This window comes from Equus quagga, chromosome 11 (assembly GCF_021613505.1).
Source record: "Equus quagga isolate Etosha38 chromosome 11, UCLA_HA_Equagga_1.0, whole genome shotgun sequence".
NCBI lineage: Eukaryota > Metazoa > Chordata > Mammalia > Perissodactyla > Equidae > Equus > Equus quagga.
The window spans coordinates 42541426-42561035 of NC_060277.1; the positions used below are offsets into that span (position 1 = coordinate 42541426).

The following is a 19610-nucleotide window of genomic DNA, read 5'->3' on the forward strand; positions in this document are numbered from 1 at the left end:
ATATTTTATCATCACGTCTGATATTTTATCATCACGTCTGATATTTTTTAAAAAGCCCTAGATGTTCACTCTGCCACTTCCTCCAACTTGCTAAACCCTTGCCAACCTGTGTAACTCGCAGTTCATATTTCATGATTAATTTAGGGTTAAATTCAGCTGTTTGCTCTGCTCTCGGCAGGCTCTGAAGTGAGGCTGCACAGCATTCATCTGCTGTGTGATAGTTAAACAGGGACTGACTTCCCTCCCCTTTCCTAAGGACAGAAAAGGACTAGAATATCCATTTAACATCAAAGTGGAGGAGGCATGACTATATGTAAATTTAGCACCAATTAGATGGTAGGATTCGAAGGACTGTTGTTCCTGGAATATTCCAAAAGCAAAAATGGAAATGATAGTGGTAACATCTGAAGTGTGGTGGCAAGACAGTTAAAGCAGTGAGAATTTGGAGCCTCCGGGCACAGAACAGTACTGGGAGGTGATCACTGTGTCTTCTGTGGCAGCTGGCAGCTGGCAGACAAAGCAGATGATGTGGTGTTCTCAGCTTGCTACTTTCCAACACTCCATAATGTTCTCCAGTTTTGAACAAACCCCCTAAACAGACATCCTTCCTGTACTCTCATGTGGCTAGAGCAGACCCTCACGTAGCATAACAGCCCACACGGTGATTTCTGATAGTCGTGAGGTTGAGCTGACTTAGTCGAAATTAGAGGAGGGCACACTAGTGTGAGATCTCCTATAAAATACTGACGATTTCAAAGCATTCCTGCCAAGCCTACCACTTAGCTGATGGATTATTTTTATTAAGCACCAAGATTACGCTAGATGCTTTTTAGAGGAAAGGTGAAAGGCCACCTACCCTGTTTATCTTCAAACTTCATTCCAGGTAGTTTAGTGCTGTGGCCCAGAAAATAATTTCCTTCCTAATAGGTAAGCACAGTGACCTTAATCAGACTAGAGTCTCTGAAGGCTTGATAAGAGCAGTCGATTGGTGAACGTCCAAAGCTTTGGGGTTTTTGCCCATGTAATTTTGATTTTTGTTCTTTGTTCTCATTATCCTCACCAGGACTAGGACTAGAACAAAAAAACTAAGGGGGTGGGGGAGTGGGAGAGCGAGGGAACTAAATGAGAAATTTAATCCAGTTCCAGATGTGATCCTCAGGAGTTGTGAATTGTGACAATTCTGCTCTCTCAAAGATCGGGCACTCAGATATTTCTAAATGTAGATAATAGCCTATATTTTTGTACATTTTACATACCTGCATAATTCTTTGCAAAGCCCCTTCCTCCCCCCCGCCCCCAACCCAAGTTTGAAAATAAAAGCAGATAAACCAGTTGTGAGGACAGAGGAGACTTTTAAATCCCCGGAGCCGACTGACACTTTGAACAGCTCTAATCCTCGCTGGAATCTTTGTGGTGTATTGTTCAGCTGAAAAGCACTTGACTGCGTTTCACAGAGCTGGCTTAGGTGCTGAGGACTTCTGTTGCTCCTTCTCCACATCTTTTCCCTGCCCACTTTTGAGATTTCTCCCACTACGTTCCTCCTAACTTCTTTCCATACCTCTTTTCTCCAGACTTGTATTAGCTAACCCATGGCACTTGAGGCTGGTGGGGGTTTTGTCTGTTTTTTTTTGTTGTTGTTGTTTCTCACATGAAGTCTTTGTTTCTTACCATTTCTCTTTGAGAAGATTATACTACATTAAACTTAACTGGCCTACTAGAGTCCACATGTCTCCTTTAGTTTATAGTGACTGCAAAGGAGCCTCCATTAGCTCTTTGGTTTAACTGTTTAGTAATTTCTTGATTAGGAGTGAACAATGATAAAATTTTCCTTTTCCTCTAGTATGTTGAATTCCTTAGATATTACCAAGAGACAGTATAATATAGAGCTGTAGATCCAAACACAGCCATGAAAGAATTAAATACTCTGATCCTTAATATCTTCATTTTTATAAGAAGGATAGTAATGTGTATTTATAATTAACGTTAGTTTCCTCTCCTCCCCTTCCTTTCCCCATGAAGGAAAAAAAATCTCAGTCAATAATTTTAAAAGTAAATATCTCTGATGAAAATAAATATCTTAAGTAAAAACGTTGTTAGTTTTGAGTGCAAGTTACCAAAATAATGATTTTGCTATTTCCCCCTGCTTTTATACCTCTTCAATGCGTGAATGTTCACACACATAAAGATACACTAATCAGTAGAGATAATGGCGGATGTGCTTTGGTACTTGAATATTTCGGAATAAGAGTGTTTGATTTGATGATCTCCAAGTTTCCTATCAGCTCCAAAATAGTGAATTTTATGAAAGGTAATTTTGTGTTTTGGAAAAAAAATTGGGGGGAGAGAAGGTATTTAGAGAATGTGACATGATACAGATAATTTATGGTATTCATTTTCAAACTTTCAACATCTTCTGAGTGGTTTTTGATAGCCCCAATACCTGGAGCTGATGAGGCAGATTTAAATAAATCCATTGTGAATATCATTCAAAGAGTACATAGAAAATAGAACCCTAGGGTTCTGAGCAGTGTTATTGTCAGTCTGTATTAGCATAATGCCTTTGTTAGTACCTCCAGGATTTCTTTCTCAAAGAAAAAGAAATGAAAGCATATATAATAATAAATGTAATGAGCAGGGCAAAGAATAAAAGAATGCTTTGAAGTGGCTGATTGGATATACCAAAGGCAGGTTCAGGTACTGTGGTCAGAACATCTCCGTGAGAGTCTGCACTGACCTGAGGTACAGACTGGTAAGAAAGGAATCCTGGAAAGCTTTGTTTGCTCAGATGGTCCTGGGCACCGCAGAGCATTATCACTAAACTAAGAAGTTCTGTGTGCCCAAGCAAATGATTCAAAGGTGTGTGGGCCTGTAGGCTTCGGTGCCTGTTAGTGCTGCTAGAGCAAACTGAGTCATTTTACTTAGTCATTTACTCACTCAAGAATTTACTCTAGAAGATGATCAAAATGGAAGAACTTCAACATTTTTTTTTATATTCTAAGTAGTAGACAGAACAGGAAGGAAATCTTCATTTATTATTATGGCATTTTGGTTTATTGCCACATAGATCTATCTGGGGGACAGTTCTCTTGAGGCGTCTACTCTATAAAAAGGGCATAGTTGAATGGTTGAGTTTAAAAATGGGTGAGAGAAAGGAGATAAACTTATATGTAACCTGCACACATTGCTAAAGGAATAAATAAGTGAACATTATTGGATCCAAATTGTTAGCAAGTCCTTGGAAAGTAAATGAAAGACTCATTGAAGTAAATTTGAACTATGCAGTGACATCTTAATGAATTGCCTAGATAAAACATTGGACCCGGTACTTTGTGAACTTAAGTGTGAATATTTAATGATCATTAAAGTGACTTTAAGTTAGGTATTTGTTACTGCCAGAAGTAGAGAGACCATTTATCAAATTCAATCTGAAAAATATGCTTTATGAGTTATTTGCATTGGCGGTGGAACAGATATCTTAAAAAACAAGCAACATCAGTCTGTAGTCATATTTATAATGTTTAGGAAGAAGAAAAAGTGTTAGACACGCATATTGAATTTTAGCCTTCTCCCCATGTTACTGGTAGATTGTAAAACCTTCCTTGGTGGTGTATCGTTTTTATTATCCCAAGCATGCACTGAAGCCATGATCTGCTTATAATTCTCATCATGCTTGGTACTCAACAGACGGGCCCAGACACTGTGCCGTTGAGTTTGGCCCTCTGTTTAGTAAGCCAGCACTATCGCCTCGCCTTACCTGGCAGAGCAGCATGTTTCCTCCACATGACTTTTTCATTTTGCTAGTCATGCCCATGGAAAGGTCTTCAATCCAATAATGGCTTCTCATTTGGTTTAGAAATCAGACAAAAGCTTTGCAGCTGTGAAATGCAGCCCATTTTAAAATTAACCTATTGTAAATCCTTAATGATTGAGAAATTCTGCAATTTGCTATGAATTGTGGTTTGTGCTGCAACTAGAATAGCAAACAGCAGAGTTGGTGCAGGTCAGAGTGGCACGCATTTGGAAAGTGAAGCAAAAGAAACTTGATCGACCTTGTGCTTGGTTCAAGCCCATATGCTCTGCCCTTCTGCCTTTCACCCATCACACATCACTTTGTCTCCCACCCACAGATTCCCCCAAGTGGAATGTAATCCTTGGCAATAATTACTTAAATTACAGTTTATTTCACAAGAAGTAAAATCGTCCACGAGTGTAGTCTACCTTTGCCTCGTTTAATACTTTTTCAACCTAGAGCCTAGATTCTTAGGGAAAAGGAGGGCACAACTTTTTGATTCACAAAGACCCAGAATTTGGATTCTGATACCAAAACAAATTAGCTCTGTATCCTTATGCAAGTTATTTGAACTCTCTAGGCTTCAGTTTCCGCTTCTTGAAATTTCGTTGGATTCTCATCCAGATTAAATTAGATACTGTATTAGAAAACTAGTAGGGGTACAATATGTTTCTCTGCCACTTACTAGCTATGAGACCCTAATCCAATTACTTAACTCCTCTGTGCCTCTGCTTCTAGAAATACCTGTAAAATGGGCTACTTCCTAGGGTTGTTGTGAGGATTAGATAAATTAATCCATGTAAAGCACTTAGAACAGTACTAATATTCAGTAATTATTAGCCATTCTAAATATTAACAGATATCAAATAGATAGCAAAAAGTTATGTTTACAAATAATGATAAGTAATGTAAAGGAAAGGTATAGGATGCTGTAAGACAATTCATATGAGCTAGAAAGATAAACAGGGGCCGTGGATTGAGTGCTTTGTAATGGGAAGCCATTGACAAGGGGATGACATGATTGGATTTACTTTTTTTTTTAATTAACATTTTTCTTGTTTCTTTTATGTTTTGATTGATCTTTTAAAATTTACATACAATAAATTCATTCCTTTTGCTGTACAGTGCTGTGAGTTTAGACAAATGCATACAGGCGTATAGCCACCACTAGAGTCAAGATGTAGCACAGTTCCATCATCTCCCCAGAAAACTCATATGCCATCCCTGTGTAGTCAGCCACGTCTCCCACTCCCAAGCTCTGCAGCCACTGACCTGCTTCCTCTTCCTGTAATTTTGTCTTTCCCAGGATGCCGTGTACATTGAATCACATTAAAAAGCTTTAGCTTTTTAAGTCTAGCTTCTTTAACTTAGCAGATTACATTTGAAACTCATCCACATTTTTGAACTTATCAGTAGTTCTTGTTGCTAGCTAGTATTCCATTGTATGGCTGTACCAGGATTTCTCTCTTTACCGGTTGAAGGGCATTTGAGTTGTTTCCACTTTGGGGTGATTATGAATAAAATGGCTGTAAAGATTTGTATTCACATTTTTATGTGGACATATGTTTTTCATTTCTCTTGAGTAAGTACCTAGGAGTGAGGTTGCTGGCTCTAATGGTAAATGTATGTTTAACTTTATAAAGAAACTGCTAAACTGCCTTCTGAAGTAGTTATACCAATTTGCATTCCTACTAGCAATGTATAAGAGTTCAGTTGCTTGGCGTTGCTGTCAGCACTTGATATTGCTACTATTTTTTATTTTAGACATTCTAGTAGGTGTATGGTAATATCTCATTGTGACTTTAATTTGCATTTTACCAATGAATAATAATGTGTTGAGAATATTTTCATGTGCTTATTTGCCATCCATGTATCTTCCTTGGTGACGTATCTGTTCAGATTGATTGCCCAGTTTTAATTGTGTTGTTTGTTTTCTATTACTGAGCTTTAAGAGTTTTTCATGTATTCTGGATATGGGTCCTTGGTCCGATATGTGATTTGCAAATATTTTATCCTAATCTGTGTCTTGTCTTTTTTTCTTTTAACAATATCTTTATCAGAGCATAAGTTTTAAAATTTGATGCTGTTTAACTTAGCAACTTATTTTATGGATCATGCTTTTGGTGTTTTTAAAGAAATCTTGCCTAACCTTATGTCATGAAGACTTTCTTCTATTTTTTTTAATAAGTTTTACAGTTTTAGGTTCTATTTTAGACGTATTTTCCATTTAAGTTTATTTTTGTGTATGCTGTAAGATATGGGTGAGGTCTGTTATTTTGCATGTGTGTATCCAATTGTTCCAGCACCATTTGTTGAAAAGACTATCCTTTCTTCATTGCATTGCCTTTGCACCTCTGTCAAATGTTGATTGACCTTATAATTATGGTTCTTCTTCTGGGCTGTCTCTTCTGTTGCACTGATCTGTGTGTCTCTCTGCTTACTAACACCACACTGTCTTGATTACTGTGGCTTTATCCCAAGTCTAGAAATCAGTTAGTGCCAGTTCTCCAGCTTTGTTCTTCTTTTTGTTTTGGCTGTTCTGGCTACTTTGGCTTTCCATATGAATTTTAGAATCAGCTTGTTAATATCTATAAAAAAATCCTGTTGGGATTTTGCTTATGATTATGGTGAATCTATAGATCAGTTTGGGAAGAATTGACATCTTAACAATACTGAATCTTTCAATTCATGAGCGTGATATAGCTCTCCATTTTTTAGGTCCTCTTTGATTTCTTTCTTTCATTGGTTTTTTTGTGGTGGTCAGCATACAGATCCTGTGTATTTTTTTTTTTAATTTATACCTAAGTATTTCATTTTGGGGGATGTTATTGTAAATGATGCTTTTTAAATTCCAAATGTCCAAATGTCCAACTGTGCTAATATATAGAAATAAAATTCGTTTCAGTATATTAACCTTATATTCTGTAAAGTTGTTAAACTTACTTGTCAGTTCTAGGAGCATCATTGTAGATTCCTTCTGTGTAAGTAATCATGTCTCCTGTGAATAGAGAAAGTCTTATTTATCCCTTTTCAGCCTGTATATGTTTTATTTGTTTTTCTTTTAAGCAAGGGAATGACTTGATTGGATTTACATTTTTCAAGGACCAATCTGGCTGCACTGTAAAGAATTGATAAAATGGGGAAAAAATGTAGAAGAGAGCAGTACAGGAGCTGTTGCAGGAATCTGAGAGCCAGTGATGGCTGGGACTAAGATAATGACAGAAAGAGAGGGGACAAATAGACACATTCAGAGTATATTTTGGAGGTAGAATTGGTAGGTCCTGGCAATGAATTGAATATGAGGGAAAATAAAAGGGAAAAGGATTAGGGGACACCAAGGTTTCTGGCATGGGGAACTGGGTAAATGGAGTTCCATTTAATGAGATAAGAAGAAATAGATTTGGAGGAAGATGAGCAGTTGAGTTTTAAACATGTTGGGTTTGAGAAGTCTATTGGACATTCAAATAAAAGTGTCAAATAGGCAGCTGGACTCCCTTTATATATGCATGTGATATAAAAGGGTATGTATAGGATATAGTATATAAGAGGAAGAGTTTGGGAATGAGGCAGGCTTATATGGACCCCCTTCCAAGGCTTGTAGAGAACATTCTTTATTTTTGGTTCCTTCAGTATGCCAAGATCTTAAGATCTTTTTCACCTCGGACCTTTGGACACACTGTTAATCACTGCCTGAAGTGTGTGTGTGTGTTGCCCCGGCCCGCCTGCCCACTCCCACTTAATTCCCTTCCTCTCTTCCTCCTTCTTTTTCTCTCCCCTTTCCTCCTTCCCTCCCTGATTCCCTTCCTTCTTTCTATAAACTGGCTTTTTATCATCCTCTAAGTCTCAAATTAAATAGTATCTTCTCAGTCTACCCTGCCTAAAATCAGGTATCTTTCTCCCTGCATGACTCTCTATTATATATTGTTTTCTTCGTGGCCTTTATCATAACTTGTAATTATTTACTTGACTATTTACTAGACTACACATTCCAGAGGTCAGGGATCATGTCTGTGTCACCAGTCCACAACCCTTTGCCTGGCACATGGATGCTCAATAATAATCGTCAGATGGCAGGAAGGATGGATCTACAGCTCATGTGCTGTGGCCGAGTTAGGTCCAATGTCTTTGTGTTTTCATATGATTGAAACATATGACTTTTTATGCATGCAGAGATATCTGTACCCAGTTTCAGCTGAAATCTGAGCAGGAAAATAACCTTGTCTGTTTCATTGTGCATTTACTATCTACAGAGTGCCAGGCTCTGTAATAACTGGTGGGATGTGAGATGGCATTGTGGCATTGGACAGGAAGACCTATAGTTGAGACGTGGCTGTTCCATTTTCTAGGTCTGTGACTTTGGGTGAGATATTTAACTGTTCTAAGCGTTAGTCTACTACCATGCCTGTCGAAAGGCAGCAATATAATCCCTACCTATAAGATTGCAAATTAAATATGTGTGTAGATCACTAGTTTCTAATACTGACACATACCAAGTGTTCAATAAGTAAGTTATTAATATTTATTTATATAAACATGACTCTTACAGTTCTAGAAATGATTGACATTGCCTGATCAATAAAGGAGGGAGGAACACAAAGAAATCTTCCTTTATCTTTCCCTTTCCTCTTCTTGTTCGTCACTTGCAAAAGGAAAATGCTACCTTTAATACCATGACAGCAAAGACTAGTAGTGGCGTCACCTCCACCTTAGGCACACAGAAATAGAGAGTACAGTTCTATGCGTTTATTGAAATAACAAACTGAGAATACTTAAGCCTTTTGTTTTGGGGAAAAGAAAGGGTGGAAAGGAGGAAAGAGGTAGAAAAAGGCTGGAGATGGTACTAGCTGACTTGACTTAACCAGCCATCAATAGCAAGCTGGTTGATAAGCTGAGGCTCCTGATTCTCTTAAATTCAGTAAACATCCTTGATCTACTCCGGACTGGGTACTGTGCTGACAATGGGGTGATCTAGAGCAAAGAGAATGAAGTTAACTTGATAGAAATTCTCATTCTGTACCATGGTCTATTTTCTGCACCTCAAGCCAAGTTTTTCACTACTATGGTTGATTTCCTCTAAGTGCTAGATATGAGCCAATGTGTGCGTTTAAAGACTAGGACCTGGGGCAGGATGAATGAAAAGGACTTAGGGCAGAGGTTATCAAACATTCTTGGTTCATTTTGCCTTATACACAGCATCTCTAAGCCAAAAGAAATACCTAAGAATTCTGTTTAAGTGGATAGATCCACACAGCTTAATAAATGTTTGTGTCCTAACAACATGTATCAAAGACTGCGTGACTTCTGAACCTTGGAATCAGATTATACACCACGAGCCTCGTTTACTGTTCCACGTTGATTTTTGTGATAGTTGGTTTTTATCACAATAACTGCTGAAAACTCAGCTTTGCAGGAATATAGTTTCATCTAAAGGAATTTCATATTGAAACCGTGAACTCTCTCTGACCAGTAGTTTGGATGGTGTCCAACACATGTCACTATGTTTCCCTAAAAATCTAACTACCCCACAGTGTCTCTGTGAGTTTGCTGCAGCGTCTTGGGGTACTCGTTGCAGTTAGGGACCTGTGGACTTAGGGCCTTACTCCAAGACTTTTTTTTCTATTTAAATGTTTATCTCTTCTTATTTTTTAATACCTCTACATTAAAAACCAACCTGATGTTTATCATCTCTTATGAAACAGTTTATTTTAGCAATTTTTATTATTAAAAATTATCAAAGTTAAGCATGAATAATGTAGAAAGTTTGGAAAATACAGCAAAACACAGAGAAGAAAATGTCATTCCTAATTCCACCATCCACCAATAACTACTACTAACATGCTGTTATCAGTCCAGTTATTTTATACGAAGAGTTATTATATTTTGAACAATAACTGTTGCTAACTCTGATTTTATTAGAAGGTAATAATCTGTAGTTTAGTGGAAATTTCATACCCTGGAGTTGTGACTTGTCTGTAGTGACCTTTGGGAGAAATAAGATGGAGTTCTAGCTCTTTTCTTTTTATTGACTACTTACTCCCATTAGTTGAACACCTGATTGGAGGGCTTGAGGACCCCACCGTTCATGCAGGGAAGACAGCCTGCTGCTGGGTCTCTAACTTAGGAAACACAGGGTGTGTTATTTACACAGTAGTTCTTCACTGTGGAGGTACAAACACAAATAGATTATAGTGGAGGAATTTTTTTTAAAGTGGTAAATGTAGCATATTTTTTAGAAGGGTAACTTGTCAAGTGTTATACTTCCTTGAGTAGATGGATGCACTTTCTAAAAGTAATTTATCAAGTCCCTACTATAACATGGCACTTCTAAAAGATTGTTTATCTAATAATTCAGATTTAAGCGGTTTGTATTGTTCTGACACCACAAGGAAACCTTTGTAATTCCATTTCATTTCTGATTTGTTTTATTTTCTCTGCCTTCATAAGTACTAGAAATTGAAGTTATTTACATGAAAATAAGACTTTTGTTTGAGTTTGTCTACTTGAGATCTGTTTTTAAAATCTGCCTTCAGTCAGACTATAGAGGTAGAACTTGAATTGTCAAAAAGTAGAATTATAACTTCAGAAAAGAAAAAACAACCAACTTAGTTTAGCTCCAGAGAGCAGTTCGTGAAAGATGGTGTGGAAACCTCTAAGTACGAACATATATTTATACTTTGAATCTCACTGTCATTCCCTCTCTGTCTCTTTCTCCCCCCTCCCCTTTTCTTTCTCCCTCCCTGTCTTTCTCTCAATAATGATTTTAAGTTCTAACCAGAACAAGTGGTGGCAGTACTTTGTGAGCATAGCCTGGACTGTCAAAGAATAATTTTGTTCTTATAAAGTGCTAGTAGAGGACCCCAGGGCTGACTGTAGGGCCAGGGCAGAGAAAATACAAGACGAGTCTGGACTAGTGTCTTCCATTGCCAGAAAGTAAATGCTAAAAGTAGATAAATAAGTAAAAGTGGAAGCAAGTTAAAAGGACACAGGAGCCAACCTGAGAGAGTTCCCAGTGGCCAAAACTAAAACAATTTGAGCAAAAAATAAATGATGAAAGTATTTTATTCTTAAACCAAAGAATAAAATAAATATCTGTGAGTCCATACTGAGATGAATAAGCAAATAAATAAATGAGGGAGAAGGGACAAATCTTCCTTGCAGAAGAAGTCCAGATAACAAATGTAGAAGGAATGGAGAAAGTAGAAAATTCCATCAGAACACCACAGTAATAATTGCTGCAGGCAAGATTCATGGATGAATGCTAAAATTCATGAGTGAAACTTGAAGGAGAAACAGGCTATTCATATACTCAAAATATTTCTCTCAAGAAACTTACTAAGTTCTGTGGTGGTTTTAATCGATGTCCACAAATTCTTTGATACTCTTCCTTCCAGGAAGTGGAGCTTACTTCCCTTATTCTTGAGCAGGACTGGACATAGTGGTTCATAACTAATCAATAGAGTGTGGGAAGGAGAAAAATTGTAACTTTACAGTAGAGAAACCTGGCAGATACCATCTTAACCAAGTGGTTAGGGTTAACATCACCAGTAATAAATCATATTGGTATCGTATACTTCCAGATATTATGCAGTGAGAAGGGCACTTCACCTCTCTGGCATTCTTCCCCCAAATCCATAACCTCAGTTTAATCATGAGAAAAACATCAAGAAATTCCAAACTGAGGGAACATTCTACAAAATATCTGACTCTTCCAAAGTGTCAAGGCAAGTCTGAGAAGCTGTCACAGATCAGAAGAGACTGAGGAGCCACGATGACTGAATGCATGTGGTTTCCTGGCTGGGATCCTGGACCAGAGAGAGATGTAGTGGGAAACCGATGAAGTCTGAATAAAGTCGGTAGCTCAGTGAATTGTGCTGTACCAATGTTAACTTCTTAGAGTTAATAAATGTACCATGATATGTGAAGTAGGAACATTAGGAGAAGTTGGGTGATGGGAATACAGGAACTCTCCATACTATCTTTACAACTTTTCTGTAAGCCTAAATTATTTCAAAATTAAAAGTTAAAAAAACTCACTGGTGGCTTTCTCAGTCTAAGGATATTGTTATTTTAAAGTGTCACCAGAGCAAATTAGTTCAGAGAAATCCCCCTCCCGCTAAGCCTTTGTGCAGTCTCTCTATAAAAGAAAGATGAGCTCTTGATAACAAAACAGTTCTCGTGGAGCAGGTTCTGGAGGCTTCTGTCCCATCGCTAGAAACAGAAATGCGTCCTTGCCTGCTCTCTGCAGATCGGTTCAGCCAACACTGGTGGTTTGCCTTTTGTGACTTGGTACTGTGCCCAGCACTTAGGTTACAGAAGGTGTTCTGCAAAGACAGTGCAGGGTGGAGCATCTGTGATTCTGTCTGCCTCTGTTTTGGGCCCTTCATTCCAGGTATTATCACTAAGCCTCTAAGTTAAAATCTTCAGAGGCAGTAGGTCTAGTTTCATCTGACTGTCACTTGACCCCATATTATTGGTAGATTCAAATAGTGTAAAAAGTGTGGTACTCAATAAGATGGATACATTAAAAAAAAACTTTTCAGTATAAAATACACTGTATATTGCTCTTTTTTTTTTTTTTTAAATTCTCATTAATTCATCTATGGGTACAAGTATAAAATCCTGATTTATAAATATTTTATTCTTATTACTTTCAAGTTCTCATTAACTCAAACTAGAATAAAGAGTTGATTATAGAAGGCCTAACAGGGTCCTTTTTTAGTAAATAATAATATATAATTGGTGAGGATGATTATCATCATAGTAACAAATTAGAACTTGGATACTGAAATTAAACTCCTCCCCTGTATGCCAGTCATTCTCTTGATCTGACCATTAGTGACAACTATCTTTAGTTTGTGCATATATGAGAAGTATTATGTTCGTCAGTTAAATATGTGTTACTCCCTAACCAAATGAGTACCTTGCAGTGCGCCTGTGTTGGGAATATAACTGACGTGGTGGATGGAGAGCAATGTTCTGTTCTTGAACACGGAAATACATTTAGTTTAGTATTGTGGCAGGTGCATGCATTTTCTGGAAAGCTCTATTTCCCAGATTGTTAATGCCTGCCCAAATAGATACACAGATACTTAATAATACTACTTAATTGCTGTAGTCAGATTGAGCAATACCTAATTTATAGCAATTCTGAAACTAGGAACACAAGAACGATAACCCATGTGATAAAGATTTACTACAAATGCTAGTCAGTAAGAGTACGGACTACACATTGTTGATAGCAAGCCATTCTTGTGTAATGCATATGATATGATTTTCTTGACAACTGTTTTCAAAATATACCTTTTCATGTCATCCTGGTTTCTTTAGTGAATTTACCTGTAAAGTGTGTTTTCTTAAATAAGCAATATTTCATTTCCTAATTTTATATTCAGTTAAGAATTTGGGTTGGCTACTGTGTGCCAGGCACTTTCATTTATCATTCTTCCAATATCCCAGTAAATTAGGAACTCCTTTGCCTATTTTAGAAATTAGAAAATGGAGACCCTGAAAGGTTTAGAAACATCTCTGTTAGACTCCACGTTTGATATGACGTAAATGTGGTTACCCAACTGAATGAGTTGCCTAATACTTGATGTAGGTAATGTATCAAAAGTAAAAGGAGGCCCATCCCTAGGAAGGAAGAGAGGGAAGTTGAGACTAGAATAGTGAATATTTGAGAATAAATTTAGCAAGTTTGCTAAGTGGAACATCACTATTGTGAACGGGTCTGGTTCCAAAGCCACTGAATGTGCTGGCCTTTTGGATTTGTTGAAAGTGCAAACAGTCCAATCAAGTGTAATACTCATTAAGGGAAAAGAAATACAGTTTGAAAGTTTTTATGAAGATGTGCATGGCTAATCTTTGAATTAAAAGCATCTTTTAAAAATTTGCCTTCCTTCATATTCCTAGGTGATAGTGAATATGTGGGTAGAAAAATGAGAGCATTTCAAATAATGCTAATGATTCTAAATGATTGCAATCTACCATATTGTGAGGAAAAGTTGTTAGCTGTGAAAGATGAGGAGAGAATTAAAATATTACCATGACTGGCATTTGATTTGAAAACTGCAAAGATAAGCTTAGGTCCCTATTTATGAAAACCATCCTCACAGCCTGATGAAATATCTTTTAAAAGGTTTTATAGTTACCATGGATACGTGTCAGCTTTGATAGAGTAAGTTGTAATCCATATTCAATCATCTGAAGTCAAGTAGCCAAAAAACCCAGCAACTAAAATCAAAAGTAGTTTCTTCTCTAAATTCATACTAGTTTGGAGATGGAAAGAATAAGTAGTCTAAAGATTAGATTTTTGGTTAATTATCACTGCTTGCAAAGCAAAATATTGAGGATGCATATTGCCTGAATCGGATGTTAATGTTCACTTTTGATGTGTACCTTTTTCTTTTAACTAGGAAGGGGAAATTTCTTAGGTTTGGACATAGGAATTCAGGTGGTGAGACCTTTCTGAAAGTTGATGAAACCTATGCAGCGCACACTCAATTTCTGAAGCCGTAGGGACACAGACAGTATTGAAGGCGTTGGTCCCTATGGTAACATATTTGCATTTGTCCCAGAAGTGGCTGGTTTCTGCTTGGTCTCTTTTAATTGCTATATATTGACAGCCGTTTTCACGACTATTTATAAGATGTTGGATAATGAGCCTGTGTATAAGGGCGTGCACACCATATCCTTAGGCTTGATTAGACACTTCAGATGACAAAAGGCTCTGCCTGAAGTTACTGAGGTGTTTTTGGCATTCCCTAATGGGTCTGTCACATAGTGGAAGTAAAAGCCTTTCAAATGACTTAAATATTTTCCTGAATTCTCTTTTAAAACAGGTGACAAAAGAGCTAAAACAGTATGACAACAAAATTATAGAATGCAAATTTGAGAACAACAGCTGGGTCTTCATGAGACAGAGAACAGACAAAAGTTTTCCTAATGCCTACAACACTGCGATGGGTGAGTATGACAACCTACCAATGCTTGTTACGTTAAAAAAAAAATTAAGATGTTAGATACCAAATGTGCTATCTTTGTTGTTCTGTTGATGTGGCGTAGAGTCATTCGGACCCCCGTCCTTGCTTGCTGGGAAAGGGGTGGTGTCAGATCTGTCCCCTGTGTGGCTCCTGTCCGCTGTAGGTGCTCCTCTCTGGGCCTGTGGGCTCGTGCCCCTCTGCCCGAGAGGGGAGTTTAAAGGAAGGGGTAGTGGGCTGTATACAAGTTGAATTTGTTGAACAGCAACAACAAGAGCCATGATAATTTCAGATCTATTCAAAACTATAAAAACCATTGTTTGCCAGATGGGAAAAGACAAAATTAGCAGGGAAAAATGTAATTTCCAGCTCCTAAAATAGCTTTACAACAATGGAGAACAAAGTAAATGAAAACCATTAAAAAACCCCCAAAAACCTAAAACCTGCTATGCTATCCTTTAGAGTATTCTTTGGGTACAATATGAATCTTTGGGAATTCAGAATAGTAAGTCTCTTTCATGGGGAACAACACGAATCAATTACGTTTATAAGGTAAACTGCTACTAGTAGTAGTAGGAAGTAAGTAGCAGAGTAGTAAATGCTCCAGATTGCATTTTTAGTGGAGTTGAAAAAAAGAGATAAAAACCAGGATTAAAGGTTAATGGAAGTGGGTAGTTTTAGAGTGCTCAGTCCGTGATGATGATGGTTATATGATAAGCTTGTGAGCAAATATAAATAGAAAATTGGCGGTTTGAGTTTTGCAGTTTAAAAACTGTTGTACATATAAAGGTTCTTATTGGAATTAGCATCTGTGTTCAGACAAGATGAGTTAATTTCAAAAATAGGAATAATTGAGCCAGCGTCTTTTTTTCCAAAATCAAATAGGTAAATAAAATGAAAAGGACTGGTACTAAATTTTGATCACGTGAGAAAAGATTCTTTATTTATTAGTAATTTTGCCATAATACCTTACTGCAAACAACTTACTAAAGTAATATAACGTGATCTGCCAGCTGCAGTGCAACCTCCCTATTCAATGGGAATGGTGGCTGGGGCTGTGTTATACCCTTCACAGTGTGGACTTCTTTCTGAGAAAAGGGCTAAAGCACATGTTTTCCATAGAAATTTTGCTTGAATGTGGTCTATAACGTGACACACTGTGCTAGATTAAAATACTATAAAAGCTCCTTTGGAGGGGCAGAAAACCATAGTGAGACATGCTTATATCCCCAATACTTAAGGTTTTGGTTTAAAATTAACAGTACAGTAAAGAGTAGCCACCAGAAAAGCACTCATTTTGGGGGTGGGGGAGGGAGGAGCAGAGTTTACTCTGAAGCATGTCCCCCAAATCGGTACAATGGAAGTGTTTAGCATATTGGGATGAAAACCTTTCCCCTTTCTCATCTCCCTGTGGTGAGGCAGCTGCCTTAATTAACCCTCACGTGGGGCACGTGTCTCCCTTTGTCCACAGCTGTGTGCAACAGCATCTCAAACCCTGTCACCAAGGAGATGCTGTTTGAGTTCATCGACAGATGTGCGGCAGCTTCCCAAGGACAGAAGCGAAAGCATCATCTGGACCCGGACACGGAGCTCATGCCCCCACCGCCTCCCAAAAGACCACGCCCTTTGACCTAAGACCTGCTTCAGCTTCAGGATTGAGCGGGAAGATGAATGAGAAAAATGCTTTTGCCCCATTTTTGCAGACAGAGAAGTTTAAAAAAGAGTGTGGCTTGATGTTGATACACATTTGAATTTTTTTTAAAAAAGAAAAGTATTGTAGCCAGCCTGTAAATATTTGATGCATTTGTTTCCTCAGCGCTGCAATACATCATGAACTTAACCATTTTATTTATACCTGATAAACTTAGCCTTACCTTGTGGGATCTGAAGACCGAAATATCCAAAGGTTTAAATGAGATTGAAATCAATGAAAAAGAGGCCTTGTTTATATACGGATTACTTTCACCTCTAATTTATAAAGCTAGCAATCTGGAACTGTGAGCGCATAGAACACTGTATTTTTTAGAAGTTGTATTTCAACTATGGTAAATTTTCCTTTTAAAAAATTTAGGCAATGGCATTAAACATTCTTGCTATCATTTATCATGGATTTCCTACATTTATGAGAATCTTGGATTCAAGAACAAATGACAAGGTTGTTAAGTATTGTATTATATTAAACAACTTGGTCTGGCTTATATCATTTTAAGAATTTTTTTTGGAAGTGTAAAAGTACAAAAGTAAAGCTCCATGTTTGTGAACTGCATCCTAGAAAGGAAGTGTATTGAGTGTTTCCATCTGTTTCTGTTGTTTGAACTACAGTATCGGATGTCCAGCGTGTCCCTCCTGGCAGTGGTCTGAGCTCCTCAGAGGACTTAGATCTGCACCGCCGGCTCCTGCACGTGTTGTTCCTGGGAGACTTTTTTTAACGCCAGGGCTACTTCTGCTTTACCTCAGTGGCACCAGCACGTTGTCAATTACATTAAAACACGCAACTCACTGTGACTATGGGGGTGATATCAAGACAGACGATGTCGTACCGGTTCCCTCACCTAAAACGCTGAAGGAAATGCCAGCTGCCTCCTTCGACTAGAAGGTAATGTGTCGCTAGGAAATGCTCTCCCACTGCTAGTAAATGCAGAGGCAAGGAGGAGGCCTCCGTAGGAACTAAACATCAAGGACACCGACACATTCATTTTCAAAGCCAGAATTCTATCTGTATTCTGTTCTGGGAATGCTCTTTCTGTTGTGTATCTGAATTTTAAAATGTTTGCTGATAGATAATGGATTTAAAGAGCAGCTAATTGGTCATCTGCCCTTGTTGAGAAACTTGTGCTCTGATTGGTTTGTGAAGGAACTCTGAGAATTAGCCAATTAGAGGCTAATGTATTTATTTTTAGAGGTACAGGTTTTAAGTATGTGTATTTAAAACAAATTTCCATGATCTGAATTTTATACATGTATATGCATATATACGTGAGTATATGCAACAGTGTATTTTTGTCTACTAAAACAGTCAGACATGAAAATCCAAACAAGTTACCTACTAGACTGAATATCTGACAGGATTTCTATATGATATAGCACAAATTAACCAAAAATGTGTTTATAGTCACCTGAGTTTTAATGTTTTTAAACAAAGTTTTCTCCTGCAGTGCTTTTCTATATGAAATACTAGTTGTGCTTGGACTTTTTCCTTTGTTGTCCTCAAGTTATGTAACATATAGTGAATTTATCCAAAATGCCATTGTAGTGTTGCTTTCCTAGAGTGGTTTTATGTGTCTGGGCACGTAAGGGATTAAAACACCCGACTGCCACAATGACTGTGGAAAGATGGAAATTTCTCAAGGTTCCATAGTGTGTTTTGTAGAGTGGATCCAAACAAATGCCTATGCAACTCCATGTGGTCTGACACCTCCTTCAGCAGGATTAGTGACTGCACACGGTGTGTTGCTGTCCTCCGAGCCTGTGTGAAGGCAGCCCTTTTGCCGATCTGAGAGCAAGCTTTGCCAATGATCTTTAATGCAGTTAAAATGTTTATGGTAATTGTAACCTTTTAAATGAGGTATGTGAAAAGAGCATCTCATTTTTAATACACCCAGATATTTTCTCCTTGCCTTTGTGCATTTCCAGGACTTAACTGTCTTAATTTATCCTTTCCTTCCACTTACAGTGAAGTATAATAGTTGGCTGCATAAGTAGGTCCTATTTAACCCCTGAACACCTACCATCTGAGTATCATAACAAGTCATCTAGAAAGTCAGGAGGGAAATCCAGAGGCAGGGTTTGGGACATCATGAAGGAAACACTTCGCCCACTCCCGGTAACTGTTTTCTGACACTGAAGTTTTGTAGAGAAGAATAAGAAAACTTTGCTTTCCTGAGTTGTCACATATGAAGCTTTTGCTTTCTGTTTGGAAAAGATGTGGATGACTCGACTGCCTGGATGGTTACTTTGCTTTCCGTGAAATGCCCAGAAAGCGTCAGGACATTCCTTCTCTGATTGTGTGTCAGTGCATATTGTAATAAAACTACTGATTTAAAATAATGGAACGTGTATCCACTTTGTTTTGCTGGCGATGGCTTTGTGTCCTTTCATTTAACTAGTGCTCTGTGTCCCTCCTCTTGCTGGCACCCAACGTGATCCATCTGGTTTCGTTGTATTCTAGACATTAGCATAAAACTTGGAAAGTCCTCTGTTTTTCTTCCTGAGAAACCAAGAAATTTGCTTGTCTGGGGAATATAGTTTGTACCTTTTGCTTTTGGAGTGTAGAGGAATGGGGGAAAGCACATCTTTATATGATATTTATAATATTTCTGTTCACCCGCCTCACCTTAGCACTTTATTATATGGGTAGATATTCTGTTACATTGTTTTTTAATGTGTTTAATTATTTTAGAATACTCAGCAGTAAATATTCTGAAATGATGAAGTAATGACCTACCAGTTTTTTTGTTGACTATGCATTTTTGTGGTATGGAATTTGCCATCTTTAAATGATCAAATGATACTACCATTTTGAACTATGTGTATAGTCCTTTCTGGTCAAACACCTTGAAAGCCTTCCAGGTGGGGTAGAGTAATGTGGGGGAGAAAACCCCGGACTAGACCCAGAGACCACACCCGGGCCCCGCCTCTCATTGGTGCTGTGTTCTCCCTAGAGCTCGTTTCTCCCTTCTCCCATCTATAAAATGCCAACATTGGGCCAGATGATCAAAAAGAACCTTTTCAGGTTTAATGTGATTCTTGTGTAAAAGCTAGTGCTTTGTAAATACCCTCTATTCACAATAATAGCAATGTCACCATATTGAATATTCACCAAGCATGGAGACTGTCCTAAACGT

At 37.8% G+C, this 19610-nt stretch overlaps 1 protein-coding gene across 1 annotated transcript in view; it reads left to right on the forward strand.

The window, feature by feature from the left end:
- RNGTT (RNA guanylyltransferase and 5'-phosphatase) overlaps positions 1–18813 on the forward strand; it is a 273705-nt gene extending 254892 nt beyond the window's left edge. Inside the window, exons 15-16 of the mRNA XM_046676924.1 lie at positions 14629–14752; positions 16238–18813. Coding sequence (XP_046532880.1) covers positions 14629–14752; positions 16238–16401 — 288 coding nt within the window. The 3' untranslated portion in view covers positions 16402–18813. The remainder of the gene's footprint in view (positions 1–14628; positions 14753–16237) is intronic.
- The last annotated feature ends 797 nt before the right edge of the window (positions 18814–19610 follow it).